The sequence below is a fragment of the Vigna radiata genome, chromosome 7 (genome assembly GCF_000741045.1).
Source record: "Vigna radiata var. radiata cultivar VC1973A chromosome 7, Vradiata_ver6, whole genome shotgun sequence".
Taxonomy (NCBI): Eukaryota; Viridiplantae; Streptophyta; class Magnoliopsida; order Fabales; family Fabaceae; genus Vigna; species Vigna radiata.
Window position 1 is genome coordinate 52,075,380 of NC_028357.1, and position 15,102 is coordinate 52,090,481.

At 32.6% G+C, this 15,102-nt stretch overlaps 3 protein-coding genes across 5 annotated transcripts; all 3 read right to left on the reverse strand.

The window, feature by feature from the left end:
• Positions 1-575: 575 nt before the first annotated feature.
• On the reverse strand, positions 576-4,064 carry LOC106767508 (probable protein ABIL1). 2 transcript variants are annotated; one of them, XM_022784228.1, is made up of 9 exons: positions 3,833-4,064; positions 3,662-3,744; positions 3,042-3,189; positions 2,869-2,968; positions 2,733-2,775; positions 2,494-2,648; positions 2,329-2,393; positions 2,122-2,238; positions 576-591 (listed from the first exon to the last, which is right to left on the reverse strand). In XM_022784228.1, exons 1-8 carry the CDS (start codon positions 3,905-3,907, stop codon positions 2,152-2,154), a joined length of 756 nt encoding a protein of 251 aa, XP_022639949.1. In that variant the 5' UTR covers positions 3,908-4,064; the 3' UTR covers positions 576-591; positions 2,122-2,151. The 2 variants fall into 2 exon arrangements, with proteins under 2 accessions (XP_022639949.1, XP_014507901.1); XM_014652415.2 differs by lacking the exon at positions 576-591 and having other exon boundaries at positions 1,640-2,238.
• Positions 4,065-5,184: 1,120 nt separating this feature from the next.
• Positions 5,185-9,193, reverse strand: LOC106765447 (proteinaceous RNase P 1, chloroplastic/mitochondrial). Of its 2 annotated transcripts, XM_014650073.2 has the most exons (8): positions 7,719-9,193; positions 7,558-7,647; positions 7,278-7,459; positions 7,084-7,204; positions 6,764-6,835; positions 6,491-6,620; positions 6,061-6,143; positions 5,471-5,583 (listed from the first exon to the last, which is right to left on the reverse strand). In XM_014650073.2, the coding sequence occupies exons 1-7, from the start codon at positions 9,105-9,107 to the stop codon at positions 6,097-6,099; spliced, it is 2,031 nt and encodes a 676-aa protein (XP_014505559.1). In that variant the 5' UTR covers positions 9,108-9,193; the 3' UTR covers positions 5,471-5,583; positions 6,061-6,096. The 2 variants fall into 2 exon arrangements, with proteins under 2 accessions (XP_014505558.1, XP_014505559.1); XM_014650072.2 differs by lacking the exon at positions 6,061-6,143 and having other exon boundaries at positions 5,185-5,583.
• A 1,591-nt stretch (positions 9,194-10,784) lies between these two features.
• On the reverse strand, positions 10,785-12,796 carry LOC106767682. The gene is made up of 3 exons (XM_014652620.2): positions 12,590-12,796; positions 12,312-12,430; positions 10,785-11,100 (listed from the first exon to the last, which is right to left on the reverse strand). The coding sequence occupies exons 1-3, from the start codon at positions 12,724-12,726 to the stop codon at positions 11,081-11,083; spliced, it is 276 nt and encodes a 91-aa protein (XP_014508106.1). The 5' UTR covers positions 12,727-12,796; the 3' UTR covers positions 10,785-11,080.
• Positions 12,797-15,102: the final 2,306 nt, after the last annotated feature.

Below are 15,102 nucleotides of genomic sequence, written 5' to 3' on the forward strand. Positions count from 1 at the left end.
AAACAACTATCATGAAAACAAATAATTAATTACTATTTTAAATACAGAACAAAAGCAATACTTCTTCAGCAATTAATAAAAAATGTATATATATTAAATTGTATAAAAACATATTATTAAAATATTATTTAATTTTTTATTTTTATTTTTATTTTACGAATTTCAAATCAAACATACAAATTTTTTCTCTATTTTTTGTAATTACGTACCCTTTCCAAGTTTTCTTATCTTGTCAAACATACATTAAAAAAAATATAAAAAATGAAAATAGATTAAAAAAATAGAGTAAAACTAAGTAAAAAATCACATTTTTAATGATTTCCTGGTTTTCCTTGTCCCAGACACATTATTATCTATTTATTTTTCTCATATTTCTTTCTTCTCCACACTATTTTCACTCTACCAATAAAATTTCTAGATATAATTAATAATAATTATTCTTTCGAACCAATCCTTGTGGGGCATTTCCATTTTATTTTTTATATCTGGTCAACTCTACCGCTTAATCATCAAATTTTTCGGTATTCAATTAGTTTAAATTTAAAGGACTTAATCCCACCTATATTTATCACTGAAAAAAAAATCAATGATATATATATAATTTTAAATAAGTTAATTATTATAATTTTTTCTTTAAACAAAAAGTTATGTTGCTTTAGAATTTTAATAAAATGAAAAGGAACACATTACTCTTAAAAGACCGTGTATTGTGTAGAACAAGATGAAGTACACTATAGTTGATGTTCCAATTTGACGGCTGAAGTTCTATGTCTTAAGTATCACTTTAATATGTATTAATAATTGGTACTTGTATTTTCTAATTACAGTTTGTATGGAAGGAATGAATTATTTAAACAAACTCAATAAATATAAATAAAATTGTTATTAGTCAATTAACAGGTTTTTTTTTTTAAAGACCTTTTTGAGAATAAGCTATTAAAGATCATTTTTACAGATTTTATTTTTTATTTAGAACAGTGAAATTAAAATTAAAACCATTCCCACAGACACGAGTAATTATTAGTGGGAGTGGTTGGGTAGATACGACTCTGAGGTTGTTTTTTCTCTCTTGGGTTCTGAATTTGTTGACGTTGTATAGAGTAATAATATCATATCATATTTTTACATTGACACATAATATTTTGGGTAAAATGGTTTAAAAGTGTAAAATTTTGTAGTTTTTTAAGAAAGAAGAAAGTAAAAAGTAAATAAAGATAATGTGAAATAAATGTAAAAAATTTAGATGTGTCAAATAATCATTTTTCCGTTGTATAATATCTTTATAATACAGTGTAAGAATTGAACACATGTTTTTGATTGAGTATATTAAATTGATGGTTTAAACCTTTTTTTGGTCCCTAAGTTAAGTTCTGATGTTCAGTTTAGTCTCCGCTTTTAAAAATGTCAACCTTTAGTCCTTATGATATGAAAAATGTATCAAATCAATCCTATTCGTTAACAAATGGCAAGTTTTTCATTAAGTGATTTGTTGTTCATAACACCTTTCGTTCACAAATCACAAAATATTGGATACCTAGGTATGAAAACTTATGATTTATTGTTCATTAAGTGTTGTCATGAGGACTGATTTGATACATTTTTCATATCATAGGGAGTAAAGGTTGACATTTGTTAAAGCGGAGACTAAACGGAGAGCATCAGAAGTTAACTTAGGGACCAAAAAGTGTTTAAACCTAAATTGATATACTATATTAGTGAGGCTAGAGAGGAAACACTGAATACACAAAAAATAGGTAAATAACTGTACATTTTGAGTCAAACACTTGCGGAATGTTCATTCTTTCATTTAAACAAGTAAAATTATGATATATTACACTCACTCTCATCTAAGATCATAACTAAAATCCTCATCCACTTTATTTTCAGCTCCTTCCATTTTGGTCGCACTTGGGACCAGTTTTTAGGTAGTTGCCCTCAGCATTTTCATTTCGGAAATTGAGTTAGATCAGCATTTATACACTGTCAGATGCTCTACCTCTAAATCTTGATTTGAGAAAACCTTTATCTTACAAAAAAAAAAAAAGATAAACTTTCACTGTGCTTGAAATGCAAATATTTTCTTGTATTGGAAAAAAACATTATAAACCATGTGAAAAGTGAAGATTTGCACATGAATAGGTTCTTGGTTTTTCACTGGACTCGTTTTGAACGCCTCAAGAGCCATAAGATGTCACTACCATGCAGTGATCTTCTGTGGCGTCCAACCTTCTGTGTACTCTGCAGATACAAAAACATGAACAGATAAAAAAATGCACAACTATAGAACCCAATTAATTCTCACCAGGTAGAGTATAATGACACACTTACTTGGAAATGGAATTTAGGATTTGGAACATTCGATAAGAATGACAAACCATCCTTAATTGGTGCCACTATTGTTTAAAGCAAGAAGATGTTTAAGAACAAAATGTTAGAGATGAAACCCCAAAATTATAGATTACGATATTTAATACTATTCTACATAGTACCTACCCATGGCCAAATTATTGTGGCTGTTAAGTGTGCCTGTGGTTGGCTTCAAATTCTGAACTGGAGGCTTATGGGTGTACATAAAGAGTGGCAAATCCTCGTATGTCTCTGGTAAATGTTTATCATCTAACTTCAAAGGAGCTTCACTTTCGGAATCTCTTCATTTGATTGATGAAAAAGTCACATATTAGCTAACATATATTTCAGTTTCAAGTTAACTACTAATGGAGAAGTATTACTACCTTGTTGCTTTCTTACTGCTTGATCTCTCAACAAGGGAAGGTGCTGCAGATCATAAAAATCAATACCATAAGTGAAAAGAATTTGTGATGGTACAACAATGTGATTGATTTGGAGTGAAGGAAATATTTGTTTTACATGGTGATAAATAACGCGAATGAAATCTCAGCGAATTCTCATTCCATTGCATTTTTGAGAGGGCCAATTTGCGAGCATATTGTTGACACGAGAGAAGTCTCTATCAAGAAACAAATACAAACTTGGTTAGATGATTTTAAATAAGGGATTAATTTGTGTGAAGCAATACTAACTTGTTGAAGGCATTGGATTCGTAACTCGGCTTCAGAAAATGCATTAGTGTGAGAAATAAGGCCATCGAGATTGGAAGATACGTTTCCAAGATGATCAATAACAGTGACCATGCTCTTGCAGATGTACTCTTTTGTGTCGTCCACCACACTGCAACATTTTCCAATACCAGTTTGTCACACGTCAACATATGCACCAACCAAACAAACTATATTTAATATGAATTAGAAAACACAAGCAACATAGCAGGAACTACTAAACTGCTTTTAATACGTAACCTCTTAAAACAGCAACTAAATCATCCCAACCAACCACAATTATTGGAAGTGAGAATTGTAATTCATTTCCATTTATATTTATACACACAGTATTTCAGTCTCTTACGATTTGAGATTTTGAGTACGTCACTCACTCCACATTTAGACACATCCTAAGTTTTTTCAAAGGTCTTGTACAAGTTTTTGATTCTTCAGTTTCAAGCTTATATATTCTTTCAAACACATCTGAATCCATTTAGACACAAAAACAACTACAAAAGCTAGATTTTAATTTAAGACACAATCAAACTGGCAAAATAAAAGCTAACTCTAGGCTTATAGCATGGTGAGATTAGAGCACTCACTCATTATTCTCTTCACTCTTAGAGAAAGCTGTTTCACAGTATTCAGCTGCTTTGTGTAGTTGAGACCTTAGTTCCCGCAGCTCCTGCAATGCAAACACCATATGCATGTACTAAAGATTGAACTTAAAAGTATAACTAACATATAAAGTATTGTTGAGTCTAGATGTGAACCTGAAGAGACTTGTCAAAGCGCATGGTTTCTTCTACCTCAGCATCAGCTATAGACCTGACATTGAACTCCATCATATTGCTACAAGCTTAATGCTTGTAAACTTAGGATCTAATATAATGCTCACTTTTCTGAATGAAGCTCATCAAGTAATTATCAGAGGATTTATGTAATCTGGCTTTTGGAGGCTTGTGATATGATGAAGCAAACAAGGCTCCTAAAAAACAGATTCTGCAGCCCATGACCAGCCAGCACACACATTATAGAGCATGATGACAAATAAACAGTTTCAGTCCCGTGATATTCTGTTTTTTTACCATGATGGGCATCTAATTAATTAAAACATCAAAGTAATGACTCACAGTATAGTGCAATAACAGGCCCTACTGGGATGTCATTTCTTTAAAAATTGGCAATCATGCAACAAACAGTGGCTTATAATTACTCAGTGAGATTGTCATCTTGAGTTTTCTGATAAGAACAAGTCACTTACTCACGTATATGATATATGTGGTTGCTAATAATATTTATATTTATATTTTTAAAGGCACGTGACTTGTTGGAGGGCTTATTTGGCTGGAGGCTTAAACAGCTTAGCACATGCAGTGTTTCATGTGACATGTATGTATGTGTAGGATGTATATCATGTGCACTTTTGATTAAAATAATCGTAAGTGCTTACGCATAGTTAAAGCCTTTCACCTCACATTCTTTTAGAACAAAAAGGAACCTGTTAGATACACAATCTTATTTTATTCGATCAACCTTGTGAGATTTAGAATGATCCCCTCTAAGGAAGCCTTAATTGGGTGAGTTATTATTACAAAACAACGTAAAAAATGGAAGATTTGGGTGAAGATGAGGAAGAAGGAAACAAAATAACCAACCATGATACAGACACATACGAAGTACCGGGTAGCAGGATGGAAAAGGTGGTTTGGTAAAGCACAGATTTTTGAACATGTCACACCAGTCACAAAAGTATTGAAGATACAAATTTAGTAACCAACTTGATGACCTGCGACTTTTACTTGTATTTTCAGTATGGTATGCAACATGCAGATGCCTTCTGCTGTTCAAATTTGATTTAATTATGATTCGTTAACATGACATAGAACTGTTTAATTGAAATTTGCTGTTCTGTCCATTAACTATTAACTGTGGATACGTGTGGACTGTCATGTAGCATTTTACATCAATTTTGTACCCTCCTTTACCAAACATTGACACACGTTGTGTTTGTTTTTGGGTTGTTTATAATAATAAATATTTGCTTATAAAAAAAAAAGAAAAAAAAAATTGAACCTATGTGATGACGGCCAAATAATCACGAAACAGTATCTTGTCCCATGTGTGAACAATGCAGAAGTTAATTCTAGATAATAATTTAGAACTACATATCATCCTTTGTATTTCTCCCGGCAATATAAAACTATATTGGAGCTTCTCATCAAAACCACTATGATAATTTCTAGTGCATAGCTCAAGATAATCAACACGACAATGAAACTCTATATCTGAAAATCAATGGTACAACCACCAATCGATTCTGCAGCTTCAATGTCAGACAATATAGAGTTATTATTATCCGAGGATACGGGTCCTAAAAAATTATCTCTAACACTTTTATACAATTCCTGAGACGTTTCCCTTTTTTCTTCGTGGTTGAAAAGATTCTGACGTTGTGATTCCTTTTCAGACGCATTTCTAGTAGTTGATCTTGCCCATTCTCCTTTTTGCAAGTGTCTAGAGTCTAACGAAAGGGAAGATAATGAGGAGGGGATTAGCATAACATTAAGTTGATTAAAAAGAAAAACTTTATAATTGGCAATAAATAACGATGGCAAACATTGGAGCTGTAACAGACATGTTTATCAGGCTAAATGACGAGGACTCAAAGAGTTAGATCATTTTAATGGTGCTTGAGCTACACTTAGATTTTTCAAGTTACTAATAATTATGTTCGAAAAACCGAACTCCCTGTGCAATGTATAGCCTTTTAAATTCTTTTCTTTTTCTTTTGAGGTAATGAAATGAATTTTCTATTTTTTATTAGTTCAATTCAAAAGCCTATGCTAATACTTAGTTAATTGAGTGGAGAAGTGGCTCTACATGTCAAAAGAAAAGTGAATAACAAAAGGGACCTAGATAAGTATATATAGAAGATCATGAATGTTACATGAACCATTGCATACAGAAAGAACAAATAAATTCAAATTAGTGTTTTCACCTCAATGCAATCTCTAAAATGGAGAGGATCATATATTTAGCGAGTAACAAGTTCTTGCATTTCCAACCCTAACCTTTGACAATCTGAAATCCCAATGTTCATCGTCACAGAAAACAAGCTAGCTGAGTTTATATCAGTCCAGATGAACTTGGGTAGCATATGTTATGAAGAGTTAATAAAAGAAGCATCAACGTATTGATTTAAAACACCTGTAGGGAAGTATGAATTTCTACTATATACCATGTATTTTGGTAATGAATTTGTTGCTGCTAAGTCTGCTTAAAATTTTATTTTTGACAAATACTTTTTACTAGCATAAAGAATATCCTTAATTTCATTGAAACAAGAGTAATTAATACAATATAAGTTGTAAAAGAAGCCACGTAAGTGCAAACCAGATAGAGTCCTTAGTAAGTGCGCCATCAATTACCTTTAAATGATGTGGAAGAATCTTTAGAAACCATCTCTAGTTTAGCACGGGTAATGCACAACCATCTTCTTTCTGATTCATAATCAAGTTCTGTTTCAATTGGAATATGCCAGTGGCCTTCCTCTGATTCCTGTTACCACAATTGCCATGTTATGTTTCCTTCTTTCTTTCTTTCTTTTCTTCACATCTTTATTTTTTCAAATTTAGATGTAGACAAATATAACTTAATCTGTGTTCATGTTCTGCTGCTTTTCGAACAGGGTAAGAGCTAACCTGAATTACAACAGAACAAGGAGGGGGCATGTGAAACACTGGACTACCACCACCAGAGAAACTGAAGCGTACCTTAAATTTGGTAGACAGGGATTCCAATGTTAGGATGGGCTTAAATTGCACGTAATCAAAGAAAGGGAATGTAAATTCAAGACAAAACCTTATTACCAATGACTTAAACCTTAAATTGCAGATGTATTTGTCTATATATGATTTAACCAATTACCATGACTAAAACACTATTTCATCAGATATATAAAATCAGTATTAAAATAAAAACAAAGATCTAATAGAAAACTCTTCTTTCCAAAGGGCATTACCTGATGCCTTTCTTTCCATTTGGGGAAAAAGTCATTTCCCAAAAGTTGAAATAGATGATCTCTCATCTCATCATTGGTAACAAGTAAGCATTTAAATTTTATAGTTGCATACAACCAGTACCTGAAACACAGGTCAGTAAATGCAGCAAGATATGCCTAACCAGTACAAAAAAATTAATAGCATTTGTTCTTACCAGTCATCATTTGATCCAGAAGGTGTTGCATAGAGTGCATCAGCACTATTCCACTTATCAATTAATGCCCTGTTGACCGATTCATCCATTTTGTCTCCCTTGATACGCTTATTATGCAAAATAATAAGTGGAAACTTCTTTGAAGGGAGCCTTTGGCGCATTTCATTGGCAACAGCATTGATCTAAAGTTTTCATCTCAAAAGAAAATAATCAATAACCATAACAAGAACAACAAACAGGGAAGAAAAGATGAGAGTATTTTCCACACTCAGTAACTTGCCTTTTGTGGCATGAACCTACTTTGGCCAAAAAGGCCAACATTTGCAGCATCTATCACCGCTTCAAAAGGTCCATAGTAGTCAAGCCATTTCTGCAATGCACATTTTCATATATTCCAATTGCAACATCATCAATCTATAACAAATTATGATTGTTTCTTACCTGAAATTTCTGGAAGTTTGATCCTTTTTCTCTCATCATGGCCATAGATGCAACTGAATTGGCAAAATGTTCAGTTTCAACAGGATCGAGATCAATAGTGGTCAACTGCAGTCCACAGCATTTACACACTCCATCCTTTCCAATGGTTGTATGAGAAGTTTCCCATTTCCCCTTACCCAACCAACCCTGCCCATGCCAGCCTCCACCATTGTTTTCTATTGCTTCCTTTATCAATCTCCTATCCCATTTTCTCTTCCCAACTCTTGAAGCCTGCTTGCTCTTAAACCAATCAAGAATCAAAGACGCAGTGGCCTGAGATACTTTCCTCACACTACTTCTTAATTTGTGCAACACGTAATAAACCCTGTCACTATTTCCAGCTCCTATGCTCACCCTCAAGAGAGCCTCCAACTCAGGCTCTTCAGGGTAAACACCATGCTCAAGCATGTGCTTTTCAACAGCAAATGCCTTATCTATCTCTCCATTATTGCAAAATGTGGATAAAGCAGGACCGTAAGACCTTAACTTAGGACTTATCCCCAAGTCATTCATCTGTCTCACCATCTCAAAAGCCATGTCACCATCACCCACGGACATGGCCATTCGAGCCACAGCCGTCAACGCAGCCTCATTCATTTGAACCTTACCCACACACATATTCTCATACACCTCAAACCCTCTCTGCAGTGCATATCTCCTGTCTTCCTCGCTCACCAGAAAAACCCCATCTTTCCGAGTGGAATTCAAATCAGAATTTAACGCGGCATTGCAATCCAACTCAAAAGATGAGTCATTTGTGTTCATTGGTCCACTCAACCCCTCATTCAGAAGTCCATCGGAGGAAACAAGTGCATTGAGAGTTCTAGCACCACTTCCACTTTTAGCCGGTCGAACAACACCGACAGCTGCAGAAGAACACAGATACAACAACACAGTGTAATGGTGCTGCCCCAGTTTGACACCCTCTGAGATTGCAGAGTCATATAAGGACAACGCCCCCATAACATCACCTCTTTTAGAACACATGTCCAAAGCATTCTTCAACTTCACTTGCGGGCTATCCCTATCCAGTTTCCTCTTCCTCATCTTCTTTTCCACTTTCTCGGTAACCGTGCAACTGCTGCCACTGATGGTAGCTTTTGCTTCCAAAGACCCCCGGCAGTCTCTAAAAGCGAAAGGAGCTGTCTTGGCAAACCATGAAGCGGTTTCAGGTAGAGAATTGAGATAAGAGTATCGAGTTGCAGTTTGTTTTCTTTTGATGGAAATGAAAGTGACGATGTTGTTTGAAGCGCGAGTTTGATAGAGACGACAAAGGTTAGGCTTAGAGTACGATAAAGTGAGAGATTGTCGAAATTGCAGAGTGTTGAAGTAAAGGGCAAAGGAAGCCATCACCTACCTCACCACCATCTGTCACTTCGTCTCTGCTCTCTCTCCGATAACTCTTCACCCTCACTCCAAATCTCCTCAAATAAGATTTTTACTTCATTACATTACGTCTTTCTTTTTTCATATTCAAACTTTATCTTAATACATTAAGAAATTCTAATATTTCATTTGATAAAGAACCAATTATACCATGAGACGATAAAACATAAATGTCAAGATTTTGTGATGTCATAAAACAATTTCATTTGTGATGCCATAAAACAAAGTAATCAAATAATAAAAAGATTGGTAGTTTTGATAATTCATCAAATGACAAAAGTTCATTTATCAATTAAGTTTAAACATAAAAATTAGACTTCATCATTATCCAAAATTTTAATGTATTATCTAAAATTTTAATATATTTTAATTTTTAAATTTTAAAAATAAATAAATATAATAAGTTTAATTCATTATATTATTTTTTTGTGTGAAACACGTTTCATATTAATATAATTTGTCTATTTAATACATTCTCCTTTTAATGTGAACTAAAAAACATGCTTAAGATGTTAAGTTATTTTAACATAATTGAATTAAAAAAATCAAATTTTAAAATTTAAAACTAAAATGTATCAAAATTTTGAACAAAAATAAATTTTAATTTTGTTTGAAAGTTTAAAATGTGCAGCATAGCTTTCTTTTTTTTACCATTTCTAATTTAACATATATTGTAATATATAAATAGCTGTAGAATTCAATTCGAATATGAGAGACAGAATTCCTCGAAAATTCTTGATAGTTTTGTTCTCAAGAAATAAGTATTCTTCAAAGTTGCCAACTATACTTTTATAGTTAGTTATATTTACTTCAAATATAAGTCAACCAAAATAACCATTCATTATATAAAACATACATGAGGAAAACTTTAATAAATTTGATCCGCAATTAATGAAGTTAATCAAAAGCTCAAATTCTTTGATACTAGTTAAACTCGAGCTCTCCAAGATTATCTAGAAAAACAGCCATTGTGTTTTAAAACTACCTTGAAATTTGTCAAATTTAGAGTTGTACTTCCAAGCACAAATATATTCCTGCACATGATCGTAGTTGGAAGGAGTTCCTCTTGATGGAAACAAATTCTAAACTGCAGAGTTAAAAAATCAAGTTCCAAAGCCACTCACCAGAAACTTTAGTTCTTGGCCATACCAGTGCTTATACAGAAACATTAATATAGAAATGGAAAACTAGTGTTAAACTCAGATCTCGACTAAATAAGCAATTTTTATTTTGGGAAAAACCAACCAAACCATTATTAAAAATCATTCAACTATATTAGGCATAAACAAAGGAAAATGTAACTGTAACAAGATTGCATAAACAAAATGGAAGGTGTCAACAGCGGGTAACGGTTTAGCATGTCATAACTACCAGGTATTTTGTTCCCATTTTACCTGTGTTAACTGTCAACCTTAGATGCAGAACAATTACACTATATCATAACAACTTCCTCAAAGACTCACATTCAATATGAGAAATATTAGCACATACAACAGCCTCCTTGCAACACACTTTCCTATCAGATGTAATTCCTGAGTCCAACTAAACAAGTACCTCATTTCCCATATGCTAGCATTCCTCTACACTACGGTATGATATCTGGTTTGACGATGATTTATAAATACCATAGAACTGTAGTAATGATGGAAACAGCAACAAATAAAATGGATTAAATCCTCAGGTATAATGCACTCAAATGCATTACTAGTTAACAAAATATTTATCCATAGACTGGAAAGACCAAAAAAGATATATTCCAGAAATATATGAAGATAAATTGAACTAGGCAACATCAATTGCACTGCGTGTCCTCAAAATATGTCAGATGAAGAATCATGTGTCAGTAGCCTCAACATTACAACAACTGAAAACATCAACATGAGCCTGACATCCAACGAAAATGCTACCTTGCAGCTACTAACTGCTGACAAACGCTGTCATAAAGGCATGGAAATACCTGTAAAATACACAAATGGAAGCATTGCAATGAGTTCTTGTCATCCAGTTATTAAAGTTAGTACCTCAAATTAAATAGAAAAATGAGATGAGTGCAATTTTCTAATCAACAATGTATTTTAACAAAAAAATCCTGATATTTCTACAGTGTACAGCAAGCCTAACATCAAAGATATATATTTACTCACGCAGACAACTTCTAACAAAGTGTGAAAGGATCCAATGACATTTAATTTTGTTGAGTTCTAAAATATAATCTTATGCAAAAATTAAAAAAAATCTAGATATTTGTCTTCTTGGGCATCAGGTATCTCTAGTTAACAGTTAACACGCATACCCTGGAATGCACTGCAGCAAAACTTCATCAAAATAATACCATCATGATTTATTTTGGCTTTTTTTAATTCATGATGCAACTATCGTGGAACATTTTCTATCAGCCGGCTAAACAAATCTGTCTATCTACTTATCTACTAGCATAAGATCCAAAGATTCCAAAATTTAAAAACAATAGGTAAAATCAAAATGATATTGACCAATTTACTATATCATTTGGAAGAACTCCCTCCTCTTACCCCTTGGTGCCAGACTTCATAACACATTTCCCTTGAATGCCTGCCGTATGTTTTCTCACATCTAAGTAAATTCTGTCACAAATATATATACTTCCAATGCCAAGTGCTGATCATTTGGTAATGGTATTGGAAAATCAATTTATGCACTTTGCTTTTTTATAGAACCTCCCTCGTCTAACTTATTTAAACTCCAAAGTGCATTCAGTAGATTTTAACTCCCGAGATAAACACAACTTATTTTACTTTCTTGTTTTCGTCTCCTATGAATATTTATTGAGAAGTTTAACCGATCAGACCTTTCTCTCCCCCACTTGTAGTTCTAATTCATATGCAATGGACAGAAAACAGTAGCAATGTACACAACACAATATAGCAAACATTAACTTTACTTCCTAGGATTGATTTAATGGTAGGAGTTTTTAGTACTTTACACGAGCTCTTCGATTCAAACCTCACCCTCCTGATTGTATACGCGTATTAAAAAACGAAGATATAAAAACCCAAGAAAAAAACACGGGCTATTAGTGTGACGTGCAACGACATTCCTTGCCACAAATCTCATCTCACATTCCTTAAAGTCATGCCAGAAATTCACAATAACATTGCTGAATAGTGAACAAACGCAAAAAGAACACACCTTGAGGAACTAACCCCCAACCCTTAGACTCAACAGACAGGCTCGACACTAATCGAGCTGAAGCCACCGCGCTATGTAACGGCATAATTGATTCCAAACTCGCCAACTCCACCGGTAACCTAACCAACCAAATTACAAAGTTTAATTAAAACAAATAAATAAACAAAATCATATGAAAGTGTCATATAGGTTTTCAAGAACGAAATGCCAATGAAAAAATTCATTTTTTTTTTTCTATTAGGAGATGAAATGAAGCGTAAGGGAGATGCGGGGCTCACCGGAAAGTACGAGAAAGGCGGCGCGCAGAGAGAGGAAGTGGATTGGAGTGAAGAGAGAGTGAGGGTTTGGTGAAGTTGCTGTGAGCAAGTGTCTGTAACCGAGACGACAACCTACACAAAACCTTCGATGATGCCATTTGTGTGTTGTTTCAGCTGAAAATGTCACACTGTGGAGTATGAAACCTTCCCACTCCTAATACTATATTTCCCAGAATATCAACGACGCCGTTTCGCCTTATTGTATTTCTCTTTTTCTTTAGGAATTCTCTATATTTTCTTTTGCCACTCCTAATACTATAATTTCTAACCAATACCTTGTAACAATTAATTATTAGTTAATTAACAATGACAGTTTGTTCTGTACAAATCATAACATTATTTAAAAAAATTGTGGAAGTTTAATTTCTACACAACTTTACTGTTTGTCTAATACATAACTTGAGAATGCTTTATCCTTTTATCATCTTTTAAGCTTAAAAAAAGTATAATCAATATTTATCTTTATAAATCAAATATTAAATATCTTTTTCTTTATTTTGTATTCCTTTGTATCAAATTTATGGAGACTGAAATTGAGTAATTTATATTATTTTTAGATTTGAAATCTGACACTACATTTTGATACATCCATTTAGATTAAACAATTTCAAAGTTACAAAAATTAGAGTTCAGATATCGAACGGAATACTTTAGAAAGCTTTTTATATCTAGAAAAATAATGATAATAATGACCTTTAATGAATTAATGTATCTCTGAATCAAATTTAATACTATTATGAATTTTATCATATTACTCAACGTATCAATATGGTTTAATAGTTATTTAAAAATGAACCATTTATTTTAGCAATTAAGTTTATTATATTACAAAAAATCATTTAAAATTCATATTATGTAATTTAAAAGTATAAAAAAATAAAATTATAATCCATAGCACAAATTATATCGTTTAGGAACTGTTATAATATATTCTTCTTTTTAATATTTTTTTCGCATTTTATTTTTTCAGTGTTATTCTTCTTTTTTCTCCCTTAACGACAAATATGAGGAAAATAATTAGAATTGGGCATAGTTCAATAAACTGTACTAAAACTACCGTTAATCATACTATATTGTACTTAAAAAAAATTAAACTTATTTTAACTAAAAACTAATTAACTATTTTATAGTTCAGTTAAAAAAATTGAATTTTACTATGTTTTAGTGCAGTTAACTAGTTAATTGTATTGTAGTTTGAATGAAATCATGCTCGTACGATACATCAAAATTTGAATGAAAGACTATAGAAACATAAAAAGAAAAAACTCAAGAGTTAAAAAAATTGTAAACCCAGGTAAATATTTCTTCATTTATTTCTTATTCTTGAGTAATTTTGATACGTAAAACACTAATAATCATACAACTTTTACAAATATACGATACACAATTCTTTTCTTGGTGTTTTAAACTGAGACACCATAGTACAATTTGTACTAAGCGTTCATATTTTCATGAATAAAACCATTTGGCATAGAATGAAAATCTAGGTTGTAGAGCAGAACTAGCATGGCCATTGAAGAGAGGAAAGTTGGCACAGGTCCAAAGATCCAAAGCAAGAAGGAAAGTGTATAGTAGAGAATCCAGTTTCCCAGTGTGTTCAAGAAGACGACCCTGTCGAAAAGCCGAATTAAATACTGTGAATTGACTAAGGACTTGTGATATTGTGGAAAACAAATCAGAATATTGATTTGATTGAGAAACCCTATGCAGCAAGTGTGACAGAGAAATGAGAATAAGAATGCAACAAGGAGTTCAGACCCACCATTAACTAGTTAATAGTTAATTAATTGTATTTTTATTGAATTAAAAAACAGTTTACTAAATTGTATTACAATTAACTGAACTAAAGAATATTTAAACTATTTTATAGTTAATTATAATTAGTTTGCAGTACAGTGCAAATAGTGCAGTTTGTCCACCCCTAACAATAATGTAGTACAATAAGGATAGGTATTTTAGTTATTTTATATTAGTGTGGTTGTGTAGTTAGTAATTGGGAGTGTAGAAAGCAATAGCTACAATTTTGTTGGATAGTGAAACTAGCCCATTGGGTTGGCACAAGTTGAAGCCCGGTCATGGTGCTATCAAAATCATTTGGGGGTTACTCCTTCTACCTCCCCAATTCTAACCCCCACCCCCCATTCCATTTTTAAGATTTGTTTTATTAGTTTACTTTTTATATTAATTTTTAGATATTTTAATAATGGAATTTATATGTTTTGATGTATTATTTTTAAATATATTTTTAACTTATAAATGGGAGAGTGAGAGTTGCAGAGAGCGTTTGGAGGAGGAGCGTTTCAAAAGCTTTGGTGGGGGTGGGGTTGGGAATACGAAGGAGAGGAATTTGAGTCTGTGTGTTTTGACTGAGGCAGACGGTAAAAGAGTAGGTTAACTTTAGTAATTAGGTGTAAAACGGTAAAAATAAAAAATATATAAAGATTAATTTTGTATTTAAAAAAAAATCCAAAAAA

What these genes read in the sequence shown, in the direction of transcription:
- LOC106765447 (XM_014650072.2), bottom strand. Translation starts at nt 9,107, where the DNA reads ATGGCTTCCTTTGCCCTTTACTTCAACACTCTGCAATTTCGACAATCT. An exon ending in CAAACTTCCAGAAATTTCAG is followed by an intron (nt 7,648 to 7,718) that starts GTAAGAAACAAT and finishes TGTGCATTGCAG; the next exon opens with AAATGGCTTGACTACTATGG. An exon ending in AATGGAAAGAAAGGCATCAG is followed by an intron (nt 6,836 to 7,083) that starts GTAATGCCCTTT and finishes ACCAAATTTAAG; the next exon opens with GTACGCTTCAGTTTCTCTGG.
- LOC106767682 (XM_014652620.2), bottom strand. Translation starts at nt 12,726, where the DNA reads ATGGCATCATCGAAGGTTTTGTGTAGGTTGTCGTCTCGGTTACAGACA. An exon ending in CGCCTTTCTCGTACTTTCCG is followed by an intron (nt 12,431 to 12,589) that starts GTGAGCCCCGCA and finishes TTGGTTGGTTAG; the next exon opens with GTTACCGGTGGAGTTGGCGA. An exon ending in TTGGGGGTTAGTTCCTCAAG is followed by an intron (nt 11,101 to 12,311) that starts GTGTGTTCTTTT and finishes TGTATTTTACAG; the next exon opens with GTATTTCCATGCCTTTATGA.
- LOC106767508 (XM_022784228.1), bottom strand. Translation starts at nt 3,907, where the DNA reads ATGATGGAGTTCAATGTCAGGTCTATAGCTGATGCTGAGGTAGAAGAA. An exon ending in AAGAGTGAAGAGAATAATGA is followed by an intron (nt 3,190 to 3,661) that starts GTGAGTGCTCTA and finishes AAAATGTTGCAG; the next exon opens with TGTGGTGGACGACACAAAAG. An exon ending in CCACAATAATTTGGCCATGG is followed by an intron (nt 2,394 to 2,493) that starts GTAGGTACTATG and finishes TTTAAACAATAG; the next exon opens with TGGCACCAATTAAGGATGGT.